General features: G+C 38.5%; 2 protein-coding genes across 6 annotated transcripts in view; one reads left to right on the top strand and one right to left on the bottom strand.

The window, feature by feature from the left end:
• The first annotated feature begins 6,907 nt into the window (after positions 1–6,907).
• Positions 6,908–16,076, top strand: LOC106814862 (high mobility group protein DSP1-like). Of its 2 annotated transcripts, none has more exons than XM_014819232.1 (5): positions 6,908–7,010; positions 11,665–11,872; positions 12,369–12,529; positions 13,078–13,252; positions 13,641–16,076. In XM_014819232.1, the coding sequence occupies exons 2-5, from the start codon at positions 11,717–11,719 to the stop codon at positions 13,812–13,814; spliced, it is 666 nt and encodes a 221-aa protein (XP_014674718.1). In that variant the 5' UTR covers positions 6,908–7,010; positions 11,665–11,716; the 3' UTR covers positions 13,815–16,076. The 2 variants fall into 2 exon arrangements, with proteins under 2 accessions (XP_014674718.1, XP_014674719.1); XM_014819233.1 differs by lacking the exon at positions 6,908–7,010 and adding an exon at positions 7,256–7,362.
• A 327-nt stretch (positions 16,077–16,403) lies between these two features.
• Positions 16,404–26,907, bottom strand: part of LOC106814860 (exosome complex component RRP45-like) — a 13,610-nt gene continuing 3,106 nt past the window's right edge. For 2 of the 4 annotated variants that reach the window (XM_014819229.1, XM_014819228.1), the window contains exons 2-14: positions 23,232–23,328; positions 21,327–21,421; positions 20,144–20,263; positions 19,903–20,005; positions 19,504–19,601; positions 19,239–19,278; positions 18,779–18,861; positions 18,335–18,467; positions 17,912–18,000; positions 17,533–17,734; positions 17,037–17,184; positions 16,739–16,817; positions 16,404–16,585 (exon numbers count right to left, since the gene is read on the bottom strand). In XM_014819229.1, coding sequence (XP_014674715.1) covers positions 16,480–16,585; positions 16,739–16,817; positions 17,037–17,184; positions 17,533–17,734; positions 17,912–18,000; positions 18,335–18,467; positions 18,779–18,861; positions 19,239–19,278; positions 19,504–19,601; positions 19,903–20,005; positions 20,144–20,263; positions 21,327–21,421; positions 23,232–23,297 — 1,362 coding nt within the window. In that variant the 5' untranslated portion in view covers positions 23,298–23,328 and the 3' untranslated portion in view covers positions 16,404–16,479. The remainder of the gene's footprint in view (positions 16,586–16,738; positions 16,818–17,036; positions 17,185–17,532; positions 17,735–17,911; positions 18,001–18,334; positions 18,468–18,778; positions 18,862–19,238; positions 19,279–19,503; positions 19,602–19,902; positions 20,006–20,143; positions 20,264–21,326; positions 21,422–23,231; positions 23,329–26,907) is intronic. The other 2 variants (XM_014819231.1, XM_014819230.1) reach the window with 1 other exon arrangement.

The following is a 26,907-nucleotide window of genomic DNA, read 5'->3' as shown; positions in this document are numbered from 1 at the left end:
GGGTAAAAGGCAGCGATGTTGAGTCAGTGCGCCACTAGGTGGCGTTTGAGCGCTTCGTGCAGATATCCGCTGCAGATCGTCCAGTGTGAAGGTATGCATGCTTCGTTAATCCTAGAAATCTACACATTTCTCTACATTATACAGTTACTGCCTTTATTACACTAGTTTTTTGTTATACTAATTGTTTTCTCATTGCAAAACACTGCCACTATTGAAATTTTACTGTATGGTATTGGTATTTCATTTATGTTGCAACAACTATGTGTGTTGTAGGGTACAAGGCTGTCTAAACCGTCATTGCTATACTTCTGTATTTATTTCACTTAGTATTTCCTAATTCCACCAACGCACTAACATGTAACATNTCTCCATTCTTTTACGCTTTCTAAGTGTCTCTCTCACGTCTCCTCCATGACTTTACTCGCCTCGTGCAGTCTTATCTTTGCCATCATCCTCTTATATTGTCGATTCTTTTGCGCCCTCTCCACCTTCCTCAAAAAAATATCTCTTTTACTCTGTATCTGTCTGCAAATTTACTTACTCTCTGCGATTCGGTGCTTGACATACTCCCTACTAGTCACTCTATCACACTCACATCGTGCCTTTCTTTCTCTCTCGCGGCTATATATATATATATTTGCTCCAATGGCATCTATATTGCGTTATCCTCGGCGCTTCTTCTCCTCGTTCTGTGACATCTTGGCTCTCTCTTCTCGGTTCTCTCTATTTCTGCGTTCTTGTGAAGCTATCTCACTCGCGAGACATCGGCTGCTCTCGTTGTTCAACCGTCGCCACATGCTCTCTGCGTCTTCTCGTTGCTCTAGGGTTTAAGAAAGTCCGCGGTCACTCTTGCCTTGTCTGCATACTACATTCGTCTTCTCTCCGGTCTCTCCTGTTCCCGCTCTTCCGCATCCCCCTCTATAACAACGTATTTCTTTTCTTTTCCCTATGATCTGACGCTGTAAACATGTATCAATCGGTGCTCTCTTTGCATCCGGTGCTTCGTTTTTGCATACTTCTCTACTCTGCTCTCTCTCGACGCTATTACTCTCACTGCCTGTCTCCTACAATATCTTGCTCCGTTCTCTTTCTCTGGTACAAGTCTCTCGGCCATTGTCTTTACAACTCCAACCCTCACCGTCTACTCTTCTCTCCAGCATACACTCTCTCCTCTCGCGGAACCAAACACACACACAACAAGCACTACCACCAATCGACCACTACACACACACACAACACACACACAGGCCTCATCACACAACCACTGCGTCACCGCGCGCGCCCGACTACAATCTGTCACACTACCTACAAACATTATTCGCAACCACTCATAGCGTGACCAACAGACCTCACAGCAGCACACCGTACACTAGACACACTGCGACCTTGCGTAGGGCCCTCCAGTAGTGTCCTCAAGGCGAGGTCGTCGTGTATGTATTCAGGTTACTACAGTTATGTACCGACTGCGGCGGCGCTGCACGCGCACAGCTAACATAGATATATGTGAGATACACAAAGTGTACCAGATCTATGTGAGCATAGCAGAAGGCTAGTGGACAGACGCACATAACACACCATTAACACCACTACTGAAACTCAGTAACCCATATAAACATACCTTCACTATAATGAATAGTTGTTAATATAGACACTGTAGCTCATCCACAAAAAAGGACTACAAATGAGTTGAGTATGTGATAGAATAGAAGCCCCTACAAGCTTATTAACATTCGAGCACCCTGACGTACATTTAATAGAAACAAAGATATGCTTATATATGAGAGAACTCACCAATTATACTATCTACACACCTTGGCAGAGCATGCGATTACTGAGATTATTTGGTTTAGACTATCCATTACCTTGTTAACATTTGTTAGAGTGTGTCAAGAGATAATTTTAATCGGCAAGCTCACAGGTGAATATCGCTTTATCACTCAGTAATACTTCAAATATCACATTTTATAAACAAAATGAAAACAGTCTATCACAATATTTGGTTCCTGTTGATAGTTAGATAGGCTGCAGTTGTTCTAATTCTCACGCTCTTGATATGCGTGTATAATGTTTCTTCATGACTTTTAAACAATCCACTCGTGATATATAATAATATATAAGTTAAATTTGAATAGTATAAATCACTATGAGAGTATCGTCATATAGTACTGGCTCGCCATTGCGTAAATATTATAGGCCGAATTAAGATGATTTCTGAGTCATATTATAAAGTGCTTGTAATACGAACCAGACGCGAGGTGCCCATGTGTCGACACCACAGACGTAGTTTGTTATTCTTGTGCGTGTCTACTATAACTCGATGCTATCACGTCAACTATGTGGTCTCACCTAATATGCCCCCTATACCTATTTGCATTTTTTTTTTTAAAATATCAAACGCTAGCCCTTAATTCATTCCACCATACCCAAAAATGAGCAAATCTCCCGTTAAAACCTGAACTCGACTCAATGGCAATTTGCTTGAGTCTCCCATCTCTAATGTGCACAGAGAGTAAAAAGCATAAAACATCTAGAGCTCTAATTTGACATTCTTGGCTCGATATGTGATTCTACGGCGGTCCGACATGGCTGCCTCCAAAATAGGGACGTTTAATATGGCCGAGCGGTACTAATTGCATAGCAGTAGAACAACATCATACCCAATTTCAAACCATGTGGCGTCAAACGAGTTCCTGAGTTAATCGTTGACCGCCTAGCCAAATGTGACGGATACGGACGGTGCCATGGACGTACGTACGGACGACGACCATGGTCCAATAGACCCTCACCTATGCGTGATGGTTCAGACCGCCGTGCAGCTCCAAAGATAATAATAAAACCCTACAGTGCCAGTGCTTCTCCCAGTCCAAACGATTTTCGACCGCGGAACATAACGGGGCGTGCGCGGCCCCCGTTGCCGGTGAGAACGAACTGTCACCACGCAGTGAGTGTGCTATAGTTTCCGATGTCAGTCCCGCTCGTTTTACGCGCGGCACCCGTGTGTCTAGTTTAAAAATTACACCTCCAGCCACGTATTAGAATTCTCACGACCACATAAAAAACGACAATTTGCCCAGGCCATAGCGCTTGAGGGAGATATGAAAACTGTACAACTCTTCTAGTCGAGGTCGTCCAAGAATTCCAATATCGACCAGGGACACCCGGACTCGTGTTATTTTTACCGTCCCACGCCACCCTGCCTGCAGCACCACACCACAAGTACAAAACAGATCAAACCTGCTGTCCCGAACACAACACTAACTGCGTACACCGACTCGGCTATCCTTATATATACGAAGAACTCCCAAATACCGTCTATTGTGTATGGTGGCCGATTTTACGCATTACTTAGTGGCTACGCGTAAAAAAACACGCTCTCCGGACCCCCCCAGTTTTTCCTCCCCCCCGCCCCCCTTCCCCCCTCCCCTCCTCTCCCCCCTGTTTCAAATTTCATCCTGGGAGAACCCTGTACATACTAAACAACCCTAAACACACCTTCGCGGTTACAGGTATTCTGTAGTACCTCTGTGATTCGGACAACGAACCCCCATCTGCCCTAGTAGTACTAAGTAGTAGCTTGCTCGAGGAGGGTCTATGTCCCCCGGGATTGGTACTGCCAGAACGCTAAACCCTGGGTACGGTCCGGTATACCGGAACGTACCCTGGTACTATCTAATATGCCGAACCGTACCTCGTCTACTCCACTAACGAGTCTAGGGAGTCGCCTACGCCTACTCCCTAACCCGAACCCTAATCCTAACCCTAATCCTAACCCTAACCATATCAAATACTGCAAAATAGTGACCAGGGTACGTTCCGGCAGTAACCTGGGGGACATAGACCCTATGAGCAGTAGTAGTAGGCCTATTCAGTAGCAGTACACTTAGTTTTACTCACTGGCAGCAAGAACAAGTCGGCACCTAAAGCTACAGCACACACGCGGCCATTGACTATATATAACCAGTGCTCGAAATAAGCGTTGTCCGGTTGTCGGAGACAACCAGAATTTGCGCCGGACAACCTAACCAGTCTGAGACATTGTCCGGTGGACAACCAAGAAAAAAGGACGAAAAAACGCACTTTATTTATATTTTTCTGACCGCGAATTGAATTTCTTTCGGCTGTTGATCAGCCTGCATTGCGTCCATAGCATCCTAAAATGCACCCGCCACTCTAAGTATCATAGCCGCCATGCTGGTGTATACACAAGAAGTTCAAACAATTAATACACGTTGTTTATAGTTTATACGCAGAGGCTACGGGTACGGCAGCCGTATCTTAATGTCTCGAGGCTACGGGTACGGCAGTCACACTACGCATGCACTGCAGCCGTATCTTAATGTCTCGAGGCTACGGGTACGGCAGTCACACTACGCATTCGCTGCAGCCGTATCTTAATGTCTCGAGGCTACGGGTACGGCAATCCCACACACAAGTACAAACAGTCACCCTATCCCTAACCTAGCTTTAGTACTATAGCCCGCGTACAGTTGCCGCTGGCGCTGGCGCTGGCACCAGTGGCAACTGTACGCGGGCTATAGTACTAGAGCTATCCCTAACCCTAACACTACAGTAAAAACCCGCGTATAAGAACCTGTATTTTTCCAGGTTAGCCTAAAAAGGTTCTTATATAATTGGTGTGTACTGGGAAATTAGGCTATTTAGGTTCTTAAATAGGTTCTTATTCTCTTTATAAAAAAAAGTGCTTGTGGCTGGTAGAATATTGGTGCGGTCCATTGTTTATACAAAATATTCATATAATTATTTCTAAATGACTGCAATCTAGACAAATACAAACCCTATTCTACGTTCTTATTTCTTTTTATGCCCTTTATACCTAATAGAGTTATATAGACCACCAAGAACTTGTTTTAGTTGATTTATGAATTTTAAAGTGTTAACTGAATTTTATCAAATAAGAACCTGTTTCAAATTTTAGGCTACAAGTTACAACAGGTTCTTATGTCAAGGGGCTTTAAATGGAAAATCTTAGCCTAACAGGTTCTTAATCACTAGGTTCTTATACGCGGGTTTTTTACTGTAACTCTAAACCGACTCGGCTATCTTATATACGCGTGTTATAGTACCCAATTAATATATGGTGTATAACCTTTTGCTTTCAATATTTTGCATCTGAACTGACAATCAATCCCAACCAACTGGTGTAGGCTAGCTGGCACAATAATGTTCATTTTCATACTTCAAATCCGAGTGTTTTCTAGCTCATCAAGAAATCTTAATCGTTAATTAAATCGTGAATAATATAAAAATATGGCACCAGCTGCTATTTCCAACACTGATATGTCAGGTTTTCTGATTTATGAGAGGTGAACTCGATTTGGAACCAGCAAACCAGCAAGTTTTTAACATTTTCTGGGGGAGGACCCCCACACCCCCCCACCTGTTTTTTAGCCACCCCCCCTTAGAATCCTAGACTCGCCACTGAACAATATTTATATATTAATGTCTGCTGTTGGGGGCACTATGCTCTCATAGTGCCCCCAACAGCAGGCATTAATGTTTTTAGTGCATCACATGACTATGCAATCTACTTTTCATGCTTATATACCTTCTTTATACTCCCTAATTTGCCGGTGCATTTGATGTAACAAAACGTTCGACACAAACACAACCGCCGTTCGAAACTTGCGTGGCGCCCAGACGCAGGAGATTCGTGACGTAAACACAATGCGTTATAATAACAATGCGTCGCGCAAGCGATAGTGACCGCTCAGGCGGGCACTATCGCTTCATAGTACCTGCTGCGTTATCCAATGAGATTGCAGCGATTTATCACGTCATGCACTAATATTACATATCTTGGGAGCAGAGAACAATGATAAAAAATGTCGCCTTTTCGCATGGCGCCCAAAACAAAGATTGCAGAGATGAGAGGTAGAGGAGCCGTAGGGTGTGGAGAGGGAGAAGGAGGAGCCAGTAAAATATTAAGTCATCCACTATTTTGCGCAGTTCGCAGTTTTTGGCCCCCCTTGTTCAAAAATCCTGGCTACGCCACTGTTTTTGGGTGTTTTCTGATCATATTATTATGTGATTTAAAATAGGATATTTGGGGATATTTTTTGGGACAACCAGAAATTTTTGCGGACAACGCAATTTGATGCCTGGGTTGTCCGCAAGACAACGGCATTTTTTTTCTTATTTCGAGCACTGAGTGATAACAATAATAATAGGCCTATATTGTTGTTATATATAGTCAATGGCCGCGTGTGTGCTGTAGGCTATATAGATGCAGGTGCCGACTTGTTCTTGCTGCCAGTGGTTTTACTGGCTATTCTTCACACTTTGTGCGTGTGACTTCGTACGTACACATTATTATTTATTATTATTATCATTATTATTATCATTATCATTATTATTATTACTATTAGACTCACTAGTCTATATAGTGATGGCACCAGCAATGCCGGCAGCATAAGGCCTACACAATAGGGCCTACTCAATACTGATGATAGTGGTAGTCTGACTAGTCATGAATGTCAACACTACTCACTAGTCCTACTACTACAAATAGTACAATATACAATATTATATATACTACTAGTACTACTGTAGCGAGTACTGTAGTCTGTACTACTGAGTACTGTACTACAATACGGCCACTGGCGTTTCTAATTATGTTTTTACCTGGATTTGAAATATCTTTTGTTGTGTTTTAGATGTAAATTGGCCTCTGTAATCACCACGTTGTAGGGCAACACACAGTTTCGCCGTCGAAATAAATTATATAATTACTGAAAATAAACTAGTGCCAGTGGAAAATCTTGAAATGGCGGAAATTTCTGTGTCAAATGGCACGTCGTTGAATCGCATATGCGTAAGCGCGCCTTCTATTGGCTGCAGTTGGTGACATCATAGCCATTCTGTTATCTGATTTGTCTGTAGTTTGCGGTCAACACGAAAGCTGGCCAATAACCAGGCTGCGTTGTGCTCGTTGTTTGCCTCTTGCGTACATGAAGCCGGTTGCTCCTGTTTGTATACGTTGAATCGCCTATGTAAGTACTAAAATTCTATGTTTGGAACTCGTTTATGCTAATAATAATTACGTTTGCGATAAGATAAAATATTGTAGATAAGTATACGGCATTTGATGGTATGTACTGTGCCCGCATCGTCCGCGATTTTTGTGTAAAGGCACAACCATAATTTTGATGAAAAATACCAGAAACAGCTGCCCTTGTTCGTGCTGCTCCTAGTTCCGACGGCAGCCTGAGGAAGCGGCAAGTCACGGTCGGCCGCTCTGACACTATCTTTTCATCCTTGCTCTTTACGTAACAAAGTGATACATTTTAAACGTGGTTTGTCGCCGGCAATTGGAATATAGTAGAGAATGAAATAATTCCAATAGTAAATGAAGTCACAGTACTCAGTAGCCCTACCTATAATACTAATACTAATAGCTAGTATAATACTACTACTAGGTTACTAACTTACTATTACTAAGTAATAATAATAATTAATATAGCTTATATAATACTAATACTAATACTAAGAGCTATTAAAGTATTATATAATATAGCTATTATAATAATAGCTATATATAGCTATTGGGATAGGGATAGTAGTCCCGGGATTTAGGGATATCCCTAACTTCCCGGGACTAGGATTTCCTAATCCGACTATCCCTAACCGACCCCCTAAAACGGGACCCTTTTAGGATATCCCTAACTATCCCTTAGGGATAGGATAGTCGGATTTAGGGATAGTACTAGTAGTATATAATATAGCTATATGTACTATAATAAATTTGAAAAGGATAAAATACATACCGGTTACCTAAAATTCACTACGACACTAGTATAATTAAGTATGTCAAAATCGATAAAGATTCTTGATTAAATAAGTTAACTTCATTTAAACTTGCTAAAAACATAGTAAAAGTCAACTTAGTCAACCAATCTTTTATGACTCCCAGGATGCACACATTCTTCCACACAGAATTCATATGTTATTAATATTAGGACTAAATTTAGAATAGGGGCCTATACAGCTTATAAATTGACCTGAAAATTTTCAAAACAAAAAGTTCCGGTGTCAGCACCTGCTAGTGCTAGTGCTACTAAAAAGCAATGTATCTCACTACTTCAACATCGTTACTGGTTCTTTCCTTGATCAGATCATCTTGTGTATTTGTCATACATACTAAACTGTAAAATCATGACTGTTATATGTGTAAACTAGAGCACTCGGAGAGCGCAGACCTCCGCCAAGGCAGTTCTGTGAAAAAATTAATTAATTAATTAATTAATTAAATAATTAATTGCATCTGGATCACCACCAAAATGTAATCAATTCTAAGTTACCCCATTTCTGACCTAAACTCCTGTAAACTTTATTAATTAATTAATTGGATTTGGATCACCACCAAAATGTAATCAATTGTAAGTTACCCCATTTCTGACCTATCCTGGAAATTTTATTAATTAATTAATTAATTGGATCCGGATCACCACCAAAATCTAATCAATTCTAAGTTAGCCCATTTCTGACCTATCCTGAAAATTTTATGACAATCTGTCAATAACTTTTTTAGTTGGGCTGTACACAAAGAAAAAAACGCACAAACCCACAAACCAACAACGCCGGTGAAAACATAACCTCCTGGCGGAGGTAAAAAAGGTTTATTTCCATTCACAAGTATTTATCTATTATTTATTTTACAAAAAAAAATCTGGAGGAATGCATCTATTTACGTAATAAAAGTCGATGGGGAACCTGGGTTTATGTTGCGGGAAATTTCAAGAACATGTTCCTTTTCGTAAGCCAGGGGGATTATTGTAATACTAATTAATACCAGTAATTAATGTACAAAATTCTAAAACTAAATGTAATTATCATATGTCATCAGCTTCCAATCTTCAGTCTTGATAAAAATTAATTTATAATGTCAAAAATTCATTCTAATATGAAAAAAATACCAAGTTAGTGTGTTAGTGTATATAATGTGCTATATAGTATAGTAAAATAATGTCAGTGATATATATGTTCCATCCACACCATATGTCTTGTTTGTCATAATATTATATCAAATGCCGTGTATTTTTAATCATTACATTAAAAATAACCTTTCTTGTTGCAGAGTTTTGAATCATTTTTGTATTGAAGTCATTTAATTATTGACTTAGTTACTTGCATTTCTATGTTACCATATAAATAGCCATGTTATTCCTAATGCTAAGCATGCTTCAGTTATACTTTAATCCAACCATGAATGTAGTCCTCACGTCACATACCAGATAATGCATGTTTTAATAAAGTAATTCCTTTGAGGGGTAAATGAGTTGACATCCTGTTATGACTGAATTCAGTCCTGATAATATAAATATTGGAGCATATTTATGTAGAGTAGTCTGAGTTCTCTACCATGTCTACAGGATGAACAAAACAATAGCAATAGTATTAATTACAAAATTTACTCATGGTTACTGCCATACTGGCTTACGATTAATTTTTTATTCGAATGAAAGAAATAAGATAAATATTGAACTGTGGAGCCCTACTGTCTAGACTGCCTTAGTCTTGGCCACGCAGTACTAGTACTAAATTAATGTAAATGTTTGTAAAAGTGTTTAATGTTATCCCATTTTCTAGAATTGATCATGAAATGTAAATAAACTTGAATACCGATAGCTTGAAAATTTTAGGTGAATGCAGGGTGAACACACTTATTTATACGCTGTGAAAAAATGCTTGTCTAGTCATGGATTGTTAAAATAAAATCCACTACTGTACTCAACAGATGTTACTTCAGATTTTATTATATTACTACAAAATATCTAAAAACCAATAAATTGCAGTTTCTGAAAAATCCTATCTTAACAGGTAAATTGGAATGCTCTAAGAACATTTGTGAGGCTGAAGAACTGGTGTCATTTGAGTTTGCATTACCTTCTTTTACTGTTGCACATGGCATTGGATTTATTGTGAAATGCTGAATTTTTCATATAAATAATAATGAATTTGATTGGTAATAAATAACTATGTGGTTGAATAGTGCAAAGTGAACCCAATGGGAATGAATTTATTACCTTAGCTTTAGAGAATTATTGTACCTTCTATTTCATAGACTATATGATATCAGTCATCATGGCTTTCAGCTAGCCTTGTTTTTAGCTCGCCTTAACATCGTCAAGATGAGCTATTGCCATGTGGTGTCGTCCGTCCGTCCGTCAACATTTGGCTACGGTCAACGATAACTCAAGAATCGTTTGACCCACATGTTTCAAATTGCATAATAGTTGTTACCCCTATGGGAGAGGTTTGAACGTCCTATTTTGAAGCATGCCAGTCGACCTACATTCGAACCACGTCCACTTTTTGGCAAAAATGGAAATGGCCATAATTCAGTTCAGGTTCAATGGATTTTGCTCATTTCTGGTATGTGAATGAATGAGGACTGGCCCCAAAACATATCACACAGGTTTTGATTTTTTTTTTAAATTAGGTAGATTTTGGCAATTTCACTACGCATTTCAGTGTCTGCCTACGGTCAACGATAACTCAAGAACCGTTAGACCCACATGTTTTAAATTGCATGCAGTTGTTACTCCTATGGGAGAGGTTTGAACGTCCTATTTTGGAGGACGCCAGTCGACCTACTTTCGAGCCACGTCCACTTTTTGGCAAAAATGGAAATGGCCATTAGTCAATTCAGGTTCAACAGATTTTGCTCATTTCTAGTATGTGAATGAATGAGGACTGGCCCCAAAACATATCACACAGGTTTTGATTTTTTTTTTTAAATTAGGTAGATTTGGGCAATTTACTATGCATTTCAGTGTCTGCCTACGGTCAACGATGACTCAAGAACCGTTTGACCCACTTGTTTCAAATTGAATACAGTTGTTACTCCTATGGGAGAGATTTGAACTTATCTATTTTGTAGCACGCCAGTCGACCTACTTTTGAGCCACGCCCACTTTTTGGCAAAAATCAAAATGGCGATCTAAATTCATTCGATTTTGTTAAATTTTGGTATGTGAATGTGTAAGGCTAGCCCCAAAACAGTTGTTACTCCTATGGGAGAGATAACAACATCCTATTATGTTTATTTCGTCTAACTGGTCAACAACTCTACAATCATACCTATATACGTGTAATATTGTGTTTTAGATTCTTTGTTACAGTAATTTGACTGGAATATTTTATTGTTTTTATTTGCGCGATATTCGAAAACCAAAATGGCGATCATTTAGACGTAGCGCCATCTCTCGTCAAGATTTCAGACTTTCAGATCTGAAACATTTATTTTCGCATCAAAACTTATGCATATATCATTATCAAGAGTATAGATATTAATGGGAGATATGCTATATATATATATAATGGGAGTTCTCCCATATATACTCTTGCTTTATATATCCCCTCTCCCTCTTCTATCACACCCAAGGTGAGCTACAGTGTCATTAACACAAGTTTTCATTTTAATCTTATCTTCTGCACAACGAATATACAAAGAGGGTACAGTGTATTGTAACTTGAATGTTGTCATGTTTTGGTCCTTAATCTAATCAGTAGTTAAGTAAATAGTTAGACACAGTTGACTTGGATCTTTTTAGTCGATTTGCCCTCCTGACAACAACATAAACTATTAATTAGTGTTTGAAGTGCATGAATTAATCACTTTTAATTTGTGTTGCGTTTTCTCAGATCCACGCTTACGTCATATCATACATCGTCTGTGGTTGATAGCAAGGCCGTCATGGGTCGCCGCGGAGTTGACTCTGATAAGCCAAAAGGCAGGATGTCGTCGTACGCATATTTTGTACAGACGTGCCGCGCAGAGCACAAGAGGAAACACCCAACCGAATCGGTCGTCTTCACAGAGTTTGCGAAGAAGTGCAGTGAGCGATGGAAGGTGAGGATTGAATTTACCTACCTATCTCCCTGTCATGATCAACAGACTTGTGTTCGAAAATTTAGTATTCTATGCCATAAGTCTATGTAGCCATGCCATAAAAATGAGCCAGTCCTGCTCAAAGGTTATCATTCCAGGACTGGCCAGGTGGATGGGCTATTATTGTCAACACTGACTGACCCTCTCCTCCTGCTGTCAGAGCAAGGTGTAGAATTAACGTCTGCGTAATTACACGCATGTAATCCCAAAATAAAAACGATGTGTATAAGTGTGATCATAGTCTGTAATGTACTCTGTCTGTAGCAGGACTTGGGAGAGAGATGTGTCAGAGTAGAGATAAATGGTGTCGTGAAATAAAACTGTCCAACCCCGAAAGGGAAAACGGACATTGTACAACTGATGATGATGATGATGATGATGATGATGATGATGATGATAGTCTGTATTAAATGTGTATGTACATGTATATTAATTTCATATATGTTGTAATTTTCAGACCATGTCAGATTTGGAGAAACAGAGGTTTCAAGATATGGCAGGAAGAGACAAGGAACGATATGAGACAGAAATGTCCGCATATAATCCGCAAGACGGTTCGGGTGGAAGGAAGCGCAAAAGGAAGCAAAAGAAGGATCCAAATGCACCAAAGCGTTGCATGTAAATTTTTAATTTTTAATACAGTTTTGCATAAGAACAATGCCAATTGTCACAAAGTCACGGATTAATAATGAAATGGAGTTATCTCATGTCGTATTCTGCCTAGGCATGCATTACCAGACACAGGCTACAGTAACATATTAACACACAGTTGTCATACCAATCTACAGGACAGTTGGGCCTGTATAGTTGTCAGGAAAACAATAATTGTCAACATATTTAATATGTATTCCTGTAGCTCTGTATGCTGTCAGCTCATGAAAGCAATGGCTTACCTAAAGGGGCAAGGCATCCTAGCTTAAGTTTTTCTATTACATTTATAGCAATGAACAAGCTTAGTTGGTTCAGATTTGCCATGAAATGAATTGCAAATTCTGATGCGAATCCAGGTCCTTTGTGCCCTGCATAGTTTACCAAGTGTAGTCAGTGTGTAAAACTTGGACATCACTCGGCAATACTATGTCAAACGAGATGCTTGCAGTGTGGCAGAATTCTGGTACTTTAAAAACGAAATGTTAAAATCTAAATTAATCATTCGCACTCTCCAGGTCGGCATTCTTCTGGTTCTCTCAAGACGTGAGGCCAAGCATCATGAAGGAGCATCCGCAGTTGCGGGTGGGCGATGTCGCGAAGATACTGAGCAAACAGTGGGCCGTCATTCCTCCGGAGACGAAGAGCAAGTATGAAGCCATCGCGAGTAGAGACAGACAACGTTACGTGACGGTGAGTTACCTAAAAAGGAGTGAGCGGTGCTACTCCCGTACTGTAAGTTACTCTGAATAGTACGTAGTAATGTCCCGATTGCTGCATGCTCGTAGAGCTCTGTTTCTTTATATAACATTATGGTGATTATTACGCCTCCATTTGACTAAAACTCAACTCAACTCAATGATTATGGAATGTTGACCTATGCAAACAAACCCTTGCATTCTGGCCGACCTTCTGATTGAAATTCTTGAGTCCAGCTTTATTTTGACTCGCCTTGGGCGATTGGGCAAGTGATAATTTAAAAATTAAATTACCGAATATGGTGATTATTACAACCCATTTGACAGTGCAATATATGCTTCGTGAACACTTCTATTTGATGCGCTACCGCTTTCTACAACAGGAGAAGAACACATACAAAAGCAGAGGTGCATCAGATATGGTAGCTACTGGCTCAGCCGCTGGGAGCGGCATAAAGAAAGGCAGAGTGCAAGAAGGGGCAGCGAACGCGTATGGCATGGGCGGCGGCGAGGACGATGACGACGAGGACGATGATTTAGACGATGACGATGAATAAGGTACTTTCGTCGTCTTCTCCTCCGTCTCACGTGAGCCCAAAGATGTGCCTGCGTGATGTGCGGTGCCTGCAGTTTGGTTTTTTTAAATCACACAATTCCTCTGCTGTTTTTCATCTTCGTATATATATATTTGGCAAATATTGAATTAGGATTGGCTAAAAAACGAGATTAATGAAATAGACTTGTGAGATATTGAGGTTGGTGTAAAGAACAAGTTGCAGAATAACTTCCATTTAAAAGAAATTCTGATTGGCCTGTGCACAAAGGTTTTGCGTACACTATGTCTATTATATGATTGAATCTGTATGGTACAAACTGTGTTCATACAACGTATGTGGTATTATTTGTAGCTAGGTAGGTAAGTAGGTAGGTTCTATTCACGTAAATATGTAAACATATGCACATTTCGACAGTATATATGCATACTAAATCTGTCGGATAGTGTTTATCTAAGAATACATGGTACATTCTGCAAAGAGAATTGAACTTGGTTTACTAAATATAAATGTGCACACATGCTGCACTCTGGAATCTAGATCTGTATCATATGAATGTAAAGCAGCTTTATTTTGTTGTGAACACCAGTAACATGCAGTGAACAATTACCGTTTCTGTTGTTTGATGCTAATTACAATATTCAGTTAGATTAGTTACAATTAAGTTAATATATTTTACTTGCAGAAATTGGATCCCAACGTTTACCTTACAACTGTTAGGGAAAATTAGAAATGTCAATGTACCAAGCTAATCTGTGAATCAGCCATTGTACTTGTATTTGTATGTATGTACGTGTGTGCTAATGTAAAATATAGGGGGAATTTTGTGTAGGTGTACTACTAAGAACTTTTGTACAGTTTAACCTAGAGCCATTTAGTTCAAGTGTACAGCTGCAAGTTAATACAGTTTTAAGATTACCATTGATAGCATGCCACTCTATCACTGTGCAGGTAAAATAACCGCCGGGCTTGTATAATCTAAACAACTCGGTCCTAAAGGTGTGCTACTGTCTGCTAATTATACTAACTGATACGATAAAGAGGAGGAATGAAATTAAGCTCTGCCAACTCAAATGCCAGGTATATATATATAGCTTGTGCATGACTCTATGAAAAAAAATCGCAACAACATGTAATATTGCAAATCCTTAGTTGCAAGTTTTGTTGTATTTGTAGTTTTGTACTATGTATGGTATGATGTATTCAAACAATTCCAGAACATACTTGTACATATTTGTAAAAAAAACACATCCTCGCTGAATGTGGTCGTGTATAAGTACGTGTTAGTCGGTTAATTGCACATTGTAGCACCATATGAACCAGGTTACGTGTAACTGTGTAAACGCATTCGTTGAGGTCTTCCAGAGAGATTCGCGAGCACCCTTGTTTTTGGTCACCATCCACAGATGGCAGTGTAGCAGTTGATAACTCTCACAAGCATGCATGGCGCACTAACTGGGTTTTGCCAATATTCATCTTTTATGTTGGAAAATCTTGATTCTGAATAGTGAGCAGTGCAGCAAACAAAATGCCAAATTCCATTTCTGTCAGGTTAGCTTAATCGTCAACAGATGATATTTCGTGTATTGTAAAGATGATGAATATTCAAAAATGTCACAAGCTCTGCTAAGGATAATTAGGTGGATGGTTTCTTTATGCATGTTATATTCGCAGTGCAATGTGCACAACCAATCAATTGTGGGATTTGACTAGCAAAAGTTCGTTTATGTAGATATTTGACATGTGTAAACTTGTTTTGATATGTTTAGTGTGTATCTCTGTACCTCTCGGTTTAGTATCATATCGTAGTTTTTATCGATCGCTGTATAATTGCATGTATTTACCTAATATAATATGCCTCTTGAAGCATTAATGAAAAATGGTGAAGAATAAATAGAAAAATCACGCACCAAATTGATCAGCTTAGGGAATGCCAACCACATCTTATTAGTATAAGGAGAGATGTAGAGATCAATTTATATATATATATATATAGTTTATGGTTTATGAAAACTGATGAAATGTAGTTTTATTTGGAAATGTTCTGTCATTTTAGTTCATCATGTACTTTTTGTAGTGATTTCTTAAAAGTTATTAAAATGCATTTTTTATTAAAATTTCATTGTCTTGAGACAGATCTGCGATGTATACTTTAGCACATTGTTGACAATAGTCTCACGTACATAAAAATCATAACTTTGTCAAAATATATTTTATGTGCACTGTCATTTCTGCATCATAATAATACGCCATTATTAACTGCAATAGCTGCATAATCATTTAATCTGTATAACTGCACATTCATTCGTATTAGCAAGAGCTAATAACAAATGTCTTATTAGCTTTTAGTATCAGTGTACTCACCAATAGGTCTATCAAGATAAAAGAACAATTCCTATTGAAAATGCATTCAATGCTACATACACTTTAACGTTTCTTTTGTGTGAAAAATTGAACTATTTGTTGGTTGTTATGAATACAATATGCACATGATTTTCGAGCACATTTCGTTCTTAGTCATTATAACTTTCACTTGACTGTGCAAGGTGTTGGCGACATAGTCACATTACACATCAAACATAACAAAACGACCCATATATACGGCACCTGGCATGTTTAATCACACCATATTTGGAACTACAGATATACAAGTATACGTTAAAATATATCAAAAGTAGCGCTGTCCGTTTCCCCTTCCTCTTTTCCCTCGATTTCTTCCACCAAACGACTTGCCCCTGCATCTTCCTCCCCGATTCTCTCTTGTTTCAATCGCTCTGTCAAATCACAAAGAATTGTATGTATTATCATGTATTATGTAGTTTTATATTTCTTGACATTTCAAGAAAAAAAGTCGCATGGAATATATTGTGCAGTAAATTTCATAATAAATATATTTGCCTTGGCAAATATTGAATACCAATAATTACCTAGATTTACTTAATTCCGTTCTTTCAAGATCCTGGCTTGTCATCAAGACACTTTCCTCCTCGCTATCACTTAGTTCGACTGAAACATGGGTAATAACACAAGACATTTCAATGTCCCAACCTAAATTCCTAGTACACTGATACTATCAAGGGTAATCCATAGGTTATATTATTACAATAATGATGGAGAAGTTCTATATGCTAGAAACCCCTTTGACAAATCTCAAACTGTCTGCTTTCTGCATCCCAGAGGATCATTCCTCCACATAATATCTGCCAATTGCTGTACTAAACTCACCCACTGCAGAAACCTGTTTAGAAGAAACTTCACTAGACGTGCTGTCATTTTTATCTAACAAGATGACATCTGAGTCACTTTCTTCACCCTCGCACCATGTTACTGCACCTCCTTCTGTGTTTGTAGACATTTTCCCTGTACCCGGAACCTGTAGAAACATGTTGATTCAAAAGAGAATTAAGTAATCGCAATGAACTGTGCCTTATATAACAGTAAAATTCTATATAATAGCGTTTATAAACTTACTTTCAGCAGGACAATATAAGAGAAATTCTGCCAATAAGCCTATTAAAATAAGGAATCTAAGTAACTCAGGAACTCTCTGAAGATGATTGTATTCATTAATACTATTACCAAACCATATACAAGTAAATGCAGTACATCAACAAACTTTTCAATGGTCGTAATCGGGAGTAGATTACCATACTGTGTCACAATCACTTTAAAACGTGTCTAAAGAACATGTACCATCTTACCTCGCTGAGAGCGTCCTCACCTTAATGGAAACATTTCCTGTTTCTGCATTATCTACTTCCATCTGCACTCTGTTGCCATCTGCATCAACTACTGTCTTTGCTGTCTGCCCAACACTGGTGGTATCGACTGACATGGAATCAACATAATGCTTAAGAAGATCATCCACACCCAGAATGACATCGGCGAGGCACTTCGCGAATCCAAATTCCTTCCCCGATTTCCTAGATGGCAATCAAACATTTTGCGTTAGTTTTCTGAGAAACACAAGCTCCCCTTAAAGTTTGTTCAAACATGTCAGTACAGAAAGTATATAGCACCAATGCATAAAATTTGCATTAACTGATATTAACTGCTAACTTGCCTAGAGTACCTAAAGAGATCCTTCAAAAGTTTCATACCTGGCAGCATTGTCTTTTTCCAGCGTATCTTTAATGAGATCGGTTATTTCTCCAACTCTTGCTGCAGCAATGTTCACGCACCGAACTACCTATATAAAAATATTGTACAAGCCAATAATCTTTCACGGCTTAACATCCTTTGTTAAAAGTTCACATCAGTATTTAAAGGGCCACGGCTCACTATACACGCATGTGGGCAATCAAAACGTTCTGAGAGTTCACATGCATCGTTATATGAAGAAATAAGCATATACAGAGGTGGCACCTAGTGTAAGCCATCGAATAAGAATGAAAATAACAATAAATAAATTTCGCACAAATGCTCGAGAGTAATTAAACAATGAAAAAAAACATTTCAGTTTCCACTTATTTGAATTAGTCGATTTGAACAAGCCAAAATCTCAACAAACTTGCACGTCGTACCTGATCCTGAAGAACCAACATCTTTCCACTAACGTGCAACATGCAGAGTTCTCTGTGCTTGTTGATGCCTACAACCATCTTTCCATCCATTACCCGTTCCTCCTGATCTGTCGGATCAACTAACAGCGTTCTCCTGAAAAGAATATGCAGATATTCTCCACATTTGGAATAACTAATCAGCGGATTTTTTTAGGTTTCCTAACAAGAAACACATTCGTGGCAAATGACAATGAGCAGCAATGGCATAATTATTAACAAGAGGGCGCTAGAGACATATAGAGACATGAGACATCAGCGACATAGAGACATGAGACATAATTGCAACATAAGAGACAGACACATGAGAGACACAAGTAACATAGGGGAAATAGATACATGAGATATTAGTAACAAGACATTCACTCATTTGTCCTCATGTTTGTAAAGAAATTACTGAAAACCTACCCTTGATCAAAAAAGGCAAACGTCACAGACAGCGGTATATGGTTCACACTGAGTGGCACTGCATCTTTCTCATCAAGAGGATGCTAAAAAAAAAATAATATTATTATTATTATAATTACGCAAGCAGGGGAATCACAGTATAAAAATTAAGTATTTATATATATTATTTTAACATTCTGCTTCTATAAAGAACTCAGAATACATTTTATGTTTTACAGCAGCATGTTATAAATGTAATGTGGTATCTTATAATATTGACAATTTTTTTTACGGTTTAGGACTACTATATTATCAGGAGTAAGATAATATATATCTATATTCTAATATATAATCTATATTATCTTACTCCTGATATTATTAGTAGGGATTGATATAGTTTTGTTATTTATTATACATATATAGGTTATTCTATAGTCTATCTTTATTATATAGAATATGTTCTATAAAAGCATATACTTACAATTGTAACTTCCTCACCCGACACAGTAACATCAGGTCTCCTGTAAAACATAAATCATACCATCATCCGTCATCACCTCACTACACAAGTTTCTGGCAAACTGAGAATTCTCACACTTGTTTCTTGATGGGCACAAGCAATTTAGCAACAATTCGGAGCTTCTGTATAATGCTATACAAAGAACATGTATAGATAAATGCTTACAATTTTAAATAGCATGTTGACATACTATTTATGATAGAATAGAATAATTGCATATGCTCACCTGAAATGTGACAAGGCAGCTATGGCTGCTATACTTGAGCAGTCAATGAGATTGCCATCATGATTGAGAACATGGACATCTACTCTGATTTGCCAAACCTTAAACAAAGCAACAGTGTGTATCAGTCTCATGTATATATAAAAGATAACAATATTCCAGAATACACCCTATTGCCACATACATTGATAATATAACTACTATATTTTAAGTTTTAATCACTTCTGAACAGCAAAACCTATTATGCAGGATTTTTAAAATCAAAATCAAATTTAATAAAAGTGACATCAATTTTTTACTTAAATATATTATGAATAATATTGCAAAAAAATTGACAATGATATCTACCTAATTATTTCATATGCAGTGATACAGAAATTTGACAACAATGTTCACATGTACCTTTTCACCTGACATGATGCAAAGTGATTCTAAATCAATGCAGAGTGAATCCCTCAATAAGCGCTCCAAAGCTCTATTGACCTCGACACCATAGTCAGACTGTCTACAAATAGAAAAAACTATCTCTTTTCATTTGGTAACACATATAAGTCCGTAAGTACAAAGAATTAAAGCTGTTTTGCCAATGCCATGCAGTTACATTAATAAAGCTCACCAAGTTTTTATACACCATTTCACTTACTTTCCAGCCTCGAAACTGGGACAGGCCATTGGTGACAGCTCAACATTCATATGCAGTACTCCTTCATTTGGTCTTGTCTGCTTTGGGATAATCACCTCACATGATACCTGAGCGAGCACACTGTAAATAACATGAGAATCTCTATCTCAAGATAAGAACTATAAGCCATAAAACGTCTCTGATATTTTAAGTATTTACGAGCTTTAGACTTCACATATGGGGAATAAAACCATTTAACTAGTAACCATTCGAAAAAATTTCGATTGCAGATCGAGTCCTAGAAGATTGGCTTGGTGGGCAATAGAAATTCTATTATCACTCCACACACATGTCACAGCATAAAACCACAGCCACATACATGCAGAGCTATAATTTATAAACTATATAATTTATGAGGAGCTTTGTGTCTTTAAGGGCAGGTACTGACCAAATGTGGAAGTTAAATGTATAGTATCAAGAGCATATAAAGAAGGAGAGCGTACAACGCTAAAATGCTGAAACCATGTTGCAGTATTAGTCGAATTAATAAACTTTCCCCGTTTTATTTTAAAGATTCTTTGCAGTATTATTGATCAGCTGTCCTACCTTGTTCATATAAAACAAACCGCATGTCCCTACGATGCCCCTACGCTGAGATAATGAGTGGTTAAAATCTGGTATTTTCGCCGAACACCGACTAGACATTAGTCAGTACTGCGACCCACTCTCGAAGTGTGACCAGTGTGTTGCTTCCGGTCGCCGCTATCTAGCGCTGACTCGATACGTTATTACTACAGCGTTACTACATCCAGCGTAAGGGGCGGGTGATCACCATGGCGATAAATAACAAGAAGTTTTTGTGGAGTAACGGCTGCGTCAATGACTGGAAATGCGAGAAAAGATAGTAGAAGGAAAATAAATTTCATTGTCAATGAATCACGGAAACACGCGAAGTTTCCCGAAGCTATCGCCAGAACGCGAGTCGGTCGCAGTACTGACTAATGTCTAGTCGGTTTATTTTATATGAACAAGGTAGGACAGCTGATCACGCAATAATACTGCAAAGAATCGTCAAAATAAAACGAGGAAAGTTTATTAATTCGACTAATACTGCAACATGGTTTCAGCATTTTACCGTTGTACGCTCTCCTTCTTTATATGCTCTTGATAGTATACAAACACGTTAAAAAGATATAAGGCATACCGTGTACAACCAATTTGTACGTGGCAGCAACCGCGGTCATGTCCATACAAAATAACAATCGGTCTGTAGATGTATACACCTCTGCCATCAAATCTCTGCAACAAGAAGCATAAGAGGTAAATGCATACAATATAGAATACATTAACATATCAAAATTAAACTCTATGGGTCTTGTACAAACTTGGTTATGATTATAGTGCAGTAGCTGTTACATCTACTGTTGTTAGTTGTATTTATTACACCATTTAGTATTCATTGCCAATTTCTCATAATTTCTAGTCATTTCACCTATTACTGCTATTATTTTAATTATTTTATTATTACTTATTGCTTATTATTGCACATTATTGCTTATTTTATTAAATTGTTAAATAAAATTAAGAAAAAGAAAAAATGTAATAGTTGGTTAATATAGTTTTTTTTGCAAAATAATGAAAATATACAAAATAAGATAACATTTCAAAATTTTGGGAATCGAATCAAAGGAATCGAATCGAGAGGCTAATATCGACATACGGAATGAATCGAGCGGTATGTGTATCGTGTTACAGCCCCTCAAATAACCATCAGCGTTGTAATATGACATTCTCAACACAATTATTCTGATTGACTAAGGCCTGCAAAGTTGACATTATGGTATACACACGATGGACACGTCATGATATGATAATCGATATGGTGAGCTTCACTGATCTAATGACTTCAAAGTTCAAGATACATTTAGTAATTTAATTTCAGGAATTCAGTCAAAAACTAAACATAATCATACTGCACATAATAGCTAGGATTAGAGTAAGTGGACAGTCACAGAACATTCACACCACCCCATTGTGAATGCAATTCTGCTGTAATAGTGTAGCATGATTAATTTTACACAGCAACAGCCATGCCATAGTCACAGGGTCTTGGATTGATCTTGGCACAAACAGTTGGGACGTTTCAATAATAAAATGATGGTAATTAAATCAATAAGAAATGTATTTACTAAGTACCAAAGTCCTGATGTTTTTCTACTCTCTTTCACCTATTATTGCTGAGAGGGTAGACCTATGTCTCCCAGGGTACTGCCGGAACGTACCCTGGTACCAGAGCATATAAATCAACGTGATTTATATGCTCTGCTATAGTACTATCTAATATGCCGGACCGTACCTCGCCTACTCCACTAACGAGTCTAGGGAGTCGCCTATGCCTACTCCCTAACCCTAACCCTAACCCTAACACTAACCCTAACCATATCAGATAGTTACCAGGGTACGTTCCGGTATACCAGACCATACCCAGGGTACGTTCCGGCAGTAACCTGGGGGACATAGACCCTATGAGCCCTATTATTAGTAATAATTTCCTGTAAATGTCATTCAAATGCTCCTCTGGAACATACAAATTACAATTTCGCTGCACGTACGCCACTGTGCACAAACAACAGAAGTATACATGTGCATAAACAGAGTTCTGAACATATTTCTATTGTTTTATGTTGTACTTGTTGTTCTCTATATTTCTGTTGTTTGTGCACAGTGGTTTGCGTGCAGTGAGATTGCGTGTTGTACTTGTAATCTAGACTGTAGAGAGCAGTTGCACGGCATTCCACTACATAAACATGATAAAGATACGTAAACAACACTGCGACTTTGTGGAAGTATATATATACATTTGATTTCGTATTTAACGTTTCATTATTGAAACGTTCCAAGTGCGTAATGGCGTAGTGGCACTGATACTGGCTTATATTTTATAATATTACAGGTGATACTGATAATGCATAGTCACTAGTGAAACACTGAACGTGCATGTTGAGGAAAGTACATCGCACCGTGGCATATGGTAGTATTAGTACTACTGAGTCGGTACTACTACTAGTAGTAGTAGTACCTACCGACTCAGTGACTGTTTTGGTCTTACCCTGTTTTCAGCAATAGCTGCAAGCACAAACTTTTCTTCACAATTAGAAAGCGGGTGGTCTTTCATTATGATTATGCCAATCGTAGACTTGTGAAATCTGAATAAAAAATTATTTTCTAACTCAGTAACATGTGAATCGTGATGTTATTTTAACACAAGAGACAAAACGGCCATATAATAAACATGAGCGCTCTTGTTTTAAAATGGGGCCTCTATGCTCCGTAGAAAAGGCAGGGCGCTGTGATCGCAGTGATATCAGAATTTTAAAATTCTTTTAGAGATTAGACACAATAACCCATAAATATTCGCCTTCAAAGGTCCTAGGGAATATAACGAAGACGGAGAGATTAGTGGATCAAATCGATAGATCAACACTGCGGATTGCAGTGGAAAAAGTAACCATTTTGCAATTTACCAATGATTCAATGATGAAGGAATAACCAATGCTAACATTGCTTTAATATAATAATATAATAAATAATGCTATAAAAATAACAACAAATAATGACAGCGAAAAAATAGTGCATTAGCGATTATTATGATTTTGAGGAATTTTAGCTAAACAGTTAAGGAATTTTACATAACCCCAAGGCCCTTGGGCCAAGAGTGAGCATTAGGTGATTCCACATAGAGAGATCCACCACAACCAAACTTTGACCACCACACACTGTGACACCACCACCACAAACAAACTGTTGAACCATACTTAGACCATAAGTACAAATGAAAGGTTAGGGTAAGGGTGTGAAGAAAAGTCAGGTAAGTAAGATAAGTGTGAGATTAATGATTAATGATAGGTGGATGATGGTTAAAAGATTAATTCATAACGAATGATTGCTAAAAGATTCATGATTTGGTCGATGTTTCAATGATTCACGATTGGTCGATGGTTAAATAAAAGATTCCCGATTGGTCGATGGTCAATTAAAAGATTCCCGATAGGTTGAAGGTTAAAAGATTCCTGGTTGGTCGATTGTTAAAAGGCCCACATTTAGTCAATGGTTAAAAGATTCCTTGTTGGTCGATTGTTAAAAGGCTCACGATTGGTCGACAGTAAAATGATTCATAGTTGGTCGATTACTAAAGGCTCATGATTGATCGATTGCTAGAAGGCTCATGATTGGTTGTTTGTTAAAAGGCTAACGATTGGTCGATTGCTAGAAGCCCCACGATTGGTCGATTGCTAGTGGGCGCACGCTTGGTCGATTGCTAGGTCCACGATTGGTCGATTTGCTAAAAGGCCTACAATTGGTCGATTGCTAAAAGGACCACGATTGGTCGATTGTTAAAAAGCTCATGATTTAATCGTTTGTTCATCCAAAATAATGGAAATTTTCCTTCTACTAGTATATTAAATGACCGATATATCCAAAATTATCTAGTCTGCATGACCATGCTATATATGTCAAAATTTCCCTTATTTAGTAGGCAAATACACTATGTTAACAAGCCTGCAGTGACGATGATTTTTGACGTATCGGTCATTTAATATGCAAGTTTTCATTATTTTTAACCATTTTATTGTTTCAACCTTATTTTATTACAACTTAGATATAGCTGCACTCAATAAATTGCTTCTAGAATATTAGGATAGATATCTACGAATAATTTGAGCTATTTTTTGAATAAATTGGATGAGTATTATTGATATTATAGCCAAAACCCTAAGAGTGTTATAAGACACGTGACCACTATTAAATCACTACCGGTTCATTACCCTCTTAGGTTAGAGGATGTGACGCGTCACCGGCCAACCAATCGGAGGGCCCGCAGCTCGGGCACTAAAGCTGACGCGATGTTTTGTGGTTGCATTATTTAGGCTGGCTATCGTGTGTGGCAATGACATGCACACGGAGATGGGTGGATGGTTACTGGTAATTTAAAACAAATTCTTTCAATGTATGGCCCCTATTTGACTGCGCGACTGTTTTTCAGTCACAAATGTGGTGTCGGATAGTAAATTTGCGATATTTGTTTAAAACGCTAGACAACATATGACATAACTCTCATGGTGTACAGCTGAAGTGCATGGCTACCTAGCTTTAATATTGCCACTCGGCCGAAAACGGTCAAAATACTATTTTGCAGCTCCTGAAATTCAATTCTTAAGTATAGGATCCTATGGAGGATTTAATAGTGGTTCGTTCTCATAACGCAATACACGTTAACACGCCAGGGGCCGCTGTATGCCACCAGATGGCGCTGTTCATTTGGCGCTATATCAGTAATTCTTCAGGACCTCGTGTAGGAGGCATACAACAGTAAGCCTCCGCAAATTGTTCACCGTTGCACTATTTCGTCTCTAGAAAAGGCCTTTTTTGGAATTTTTTTCGCGCCAAAAATTCGGCACTAGAGTGCAATAATTAGCATTATGCACACAAGTTAGATGCCTCGTCGATGTCTAGAAAGCATTAGAAGTAAAATTGCTCTTGTTGTGTATTCGTGACATTCCGTCAGGTGGCGTAGCCACAGCCACCGGTTGGTCATTTTTGTGTTTGAAATGTGTTCAGACAACTTTGCAGAAATTCGCATCATAGAGCTGGCAAAAGTTTCGAGCGGAGCATAGAGCTGGCAAAAGTTTCGAGCGGAGCATAGAGCATGAATCTGTAGTTATTTAACATGAATAAAGTGTATGTTGTGTAAGCGCAGTAACACAGGCACTTGGAGCGTTTCAATAAAATATAATGGCATTAATGCTAAATAAATACGAAATCCATTTACTACCAAAGTCTTAATGTTTCTCTACTCTCTAGCTTTCACCTATTATTGCCGACAATTTCCTGTAAATGCCGTCCAGACTCCAAGACCAAATGCTCATCTGCAACACACTGTCACACGCTGACCGCCGCACGCTAGCTGCTGCACACTGACAAATAAATATATATTTATTATTATTTATGTATTTATCTATATATTTATGTGTCAGTGTGCAGCAGCTAGCGTGCGGTGTACTCGTGTGTTGCAGATAAGCATTTGACAGGCATTTACACTTACGACGTGGATATTCGTCCGAGCAACAGACACCTGTTCGTATGCGCTATTCGTCCGAGCAGTTGTTGCGCATGCGCTGTTGATGTTGCATGCCGCAGGCGCACGGCACGAGTGCCGAAGGTAGGAAGTGTGAAGGGGGGGTCTGGGGGGCTCTCCCCAGAAAATGTTGAAATCTAGACGTGATGCGGCCATGATGCCGAGGATTGACACTTTGTGTCTTCCAATCACAGTCTACGCCACCCCCTTATCTTCTAACTTTTAGCTATAATACCTATTACGGCATGGAATCGCCGATCTCACGAACTAGGGCATTCTGCTAGGCTAGAACGGGCGCACAGCGAGCGCTCGTGTGTCGTTCAGGAGGCGCTGCGTTCATTCATCGAGCGTTCGCATCGAGCGCTCGCTCTTCTGAACACGCCTCTGCCGTTGCTGTGCCTACCGTTTTTCGCCGGCCTATTTACTTTTCCTAAATAATGAAATGCCCGGCCGATGCATTTCGCATCGAACAGGACAATTTTCTGCATTCTTACTCGCAGTCGGAAGTCGACGAGTGCGTCATTCATTGAACAATTCAATAAAACACACAATTTTCGGAGGCTAATCGGGGCCAAGGAGCTAAATGTTTACATGCCACAGCGCCATCTCTTCGATGTTTTATAAGTAAATATGGGGATTTTCAATAAAA

Source organism: Priapulus caudatus, unplaced genomic scaffold (assembly GCF_000485595.1).
Source record: "Priapulus caudatus unplaced genomic scaffold, Priapulus_caudatus-5.0.1 Scaffold992, whole genome shotgun sequence".
NCBI lineage: Eukaryota > Metazoa > Priapulida > Priapulimorpha > Priapulimorphida > Priapulidae > Priapulus > Priapulus caudatus.
Note: the sequence above shows the minus strand (reverse complement) of the source record. Positions and strands in the feature narration are given on the sequence as shown.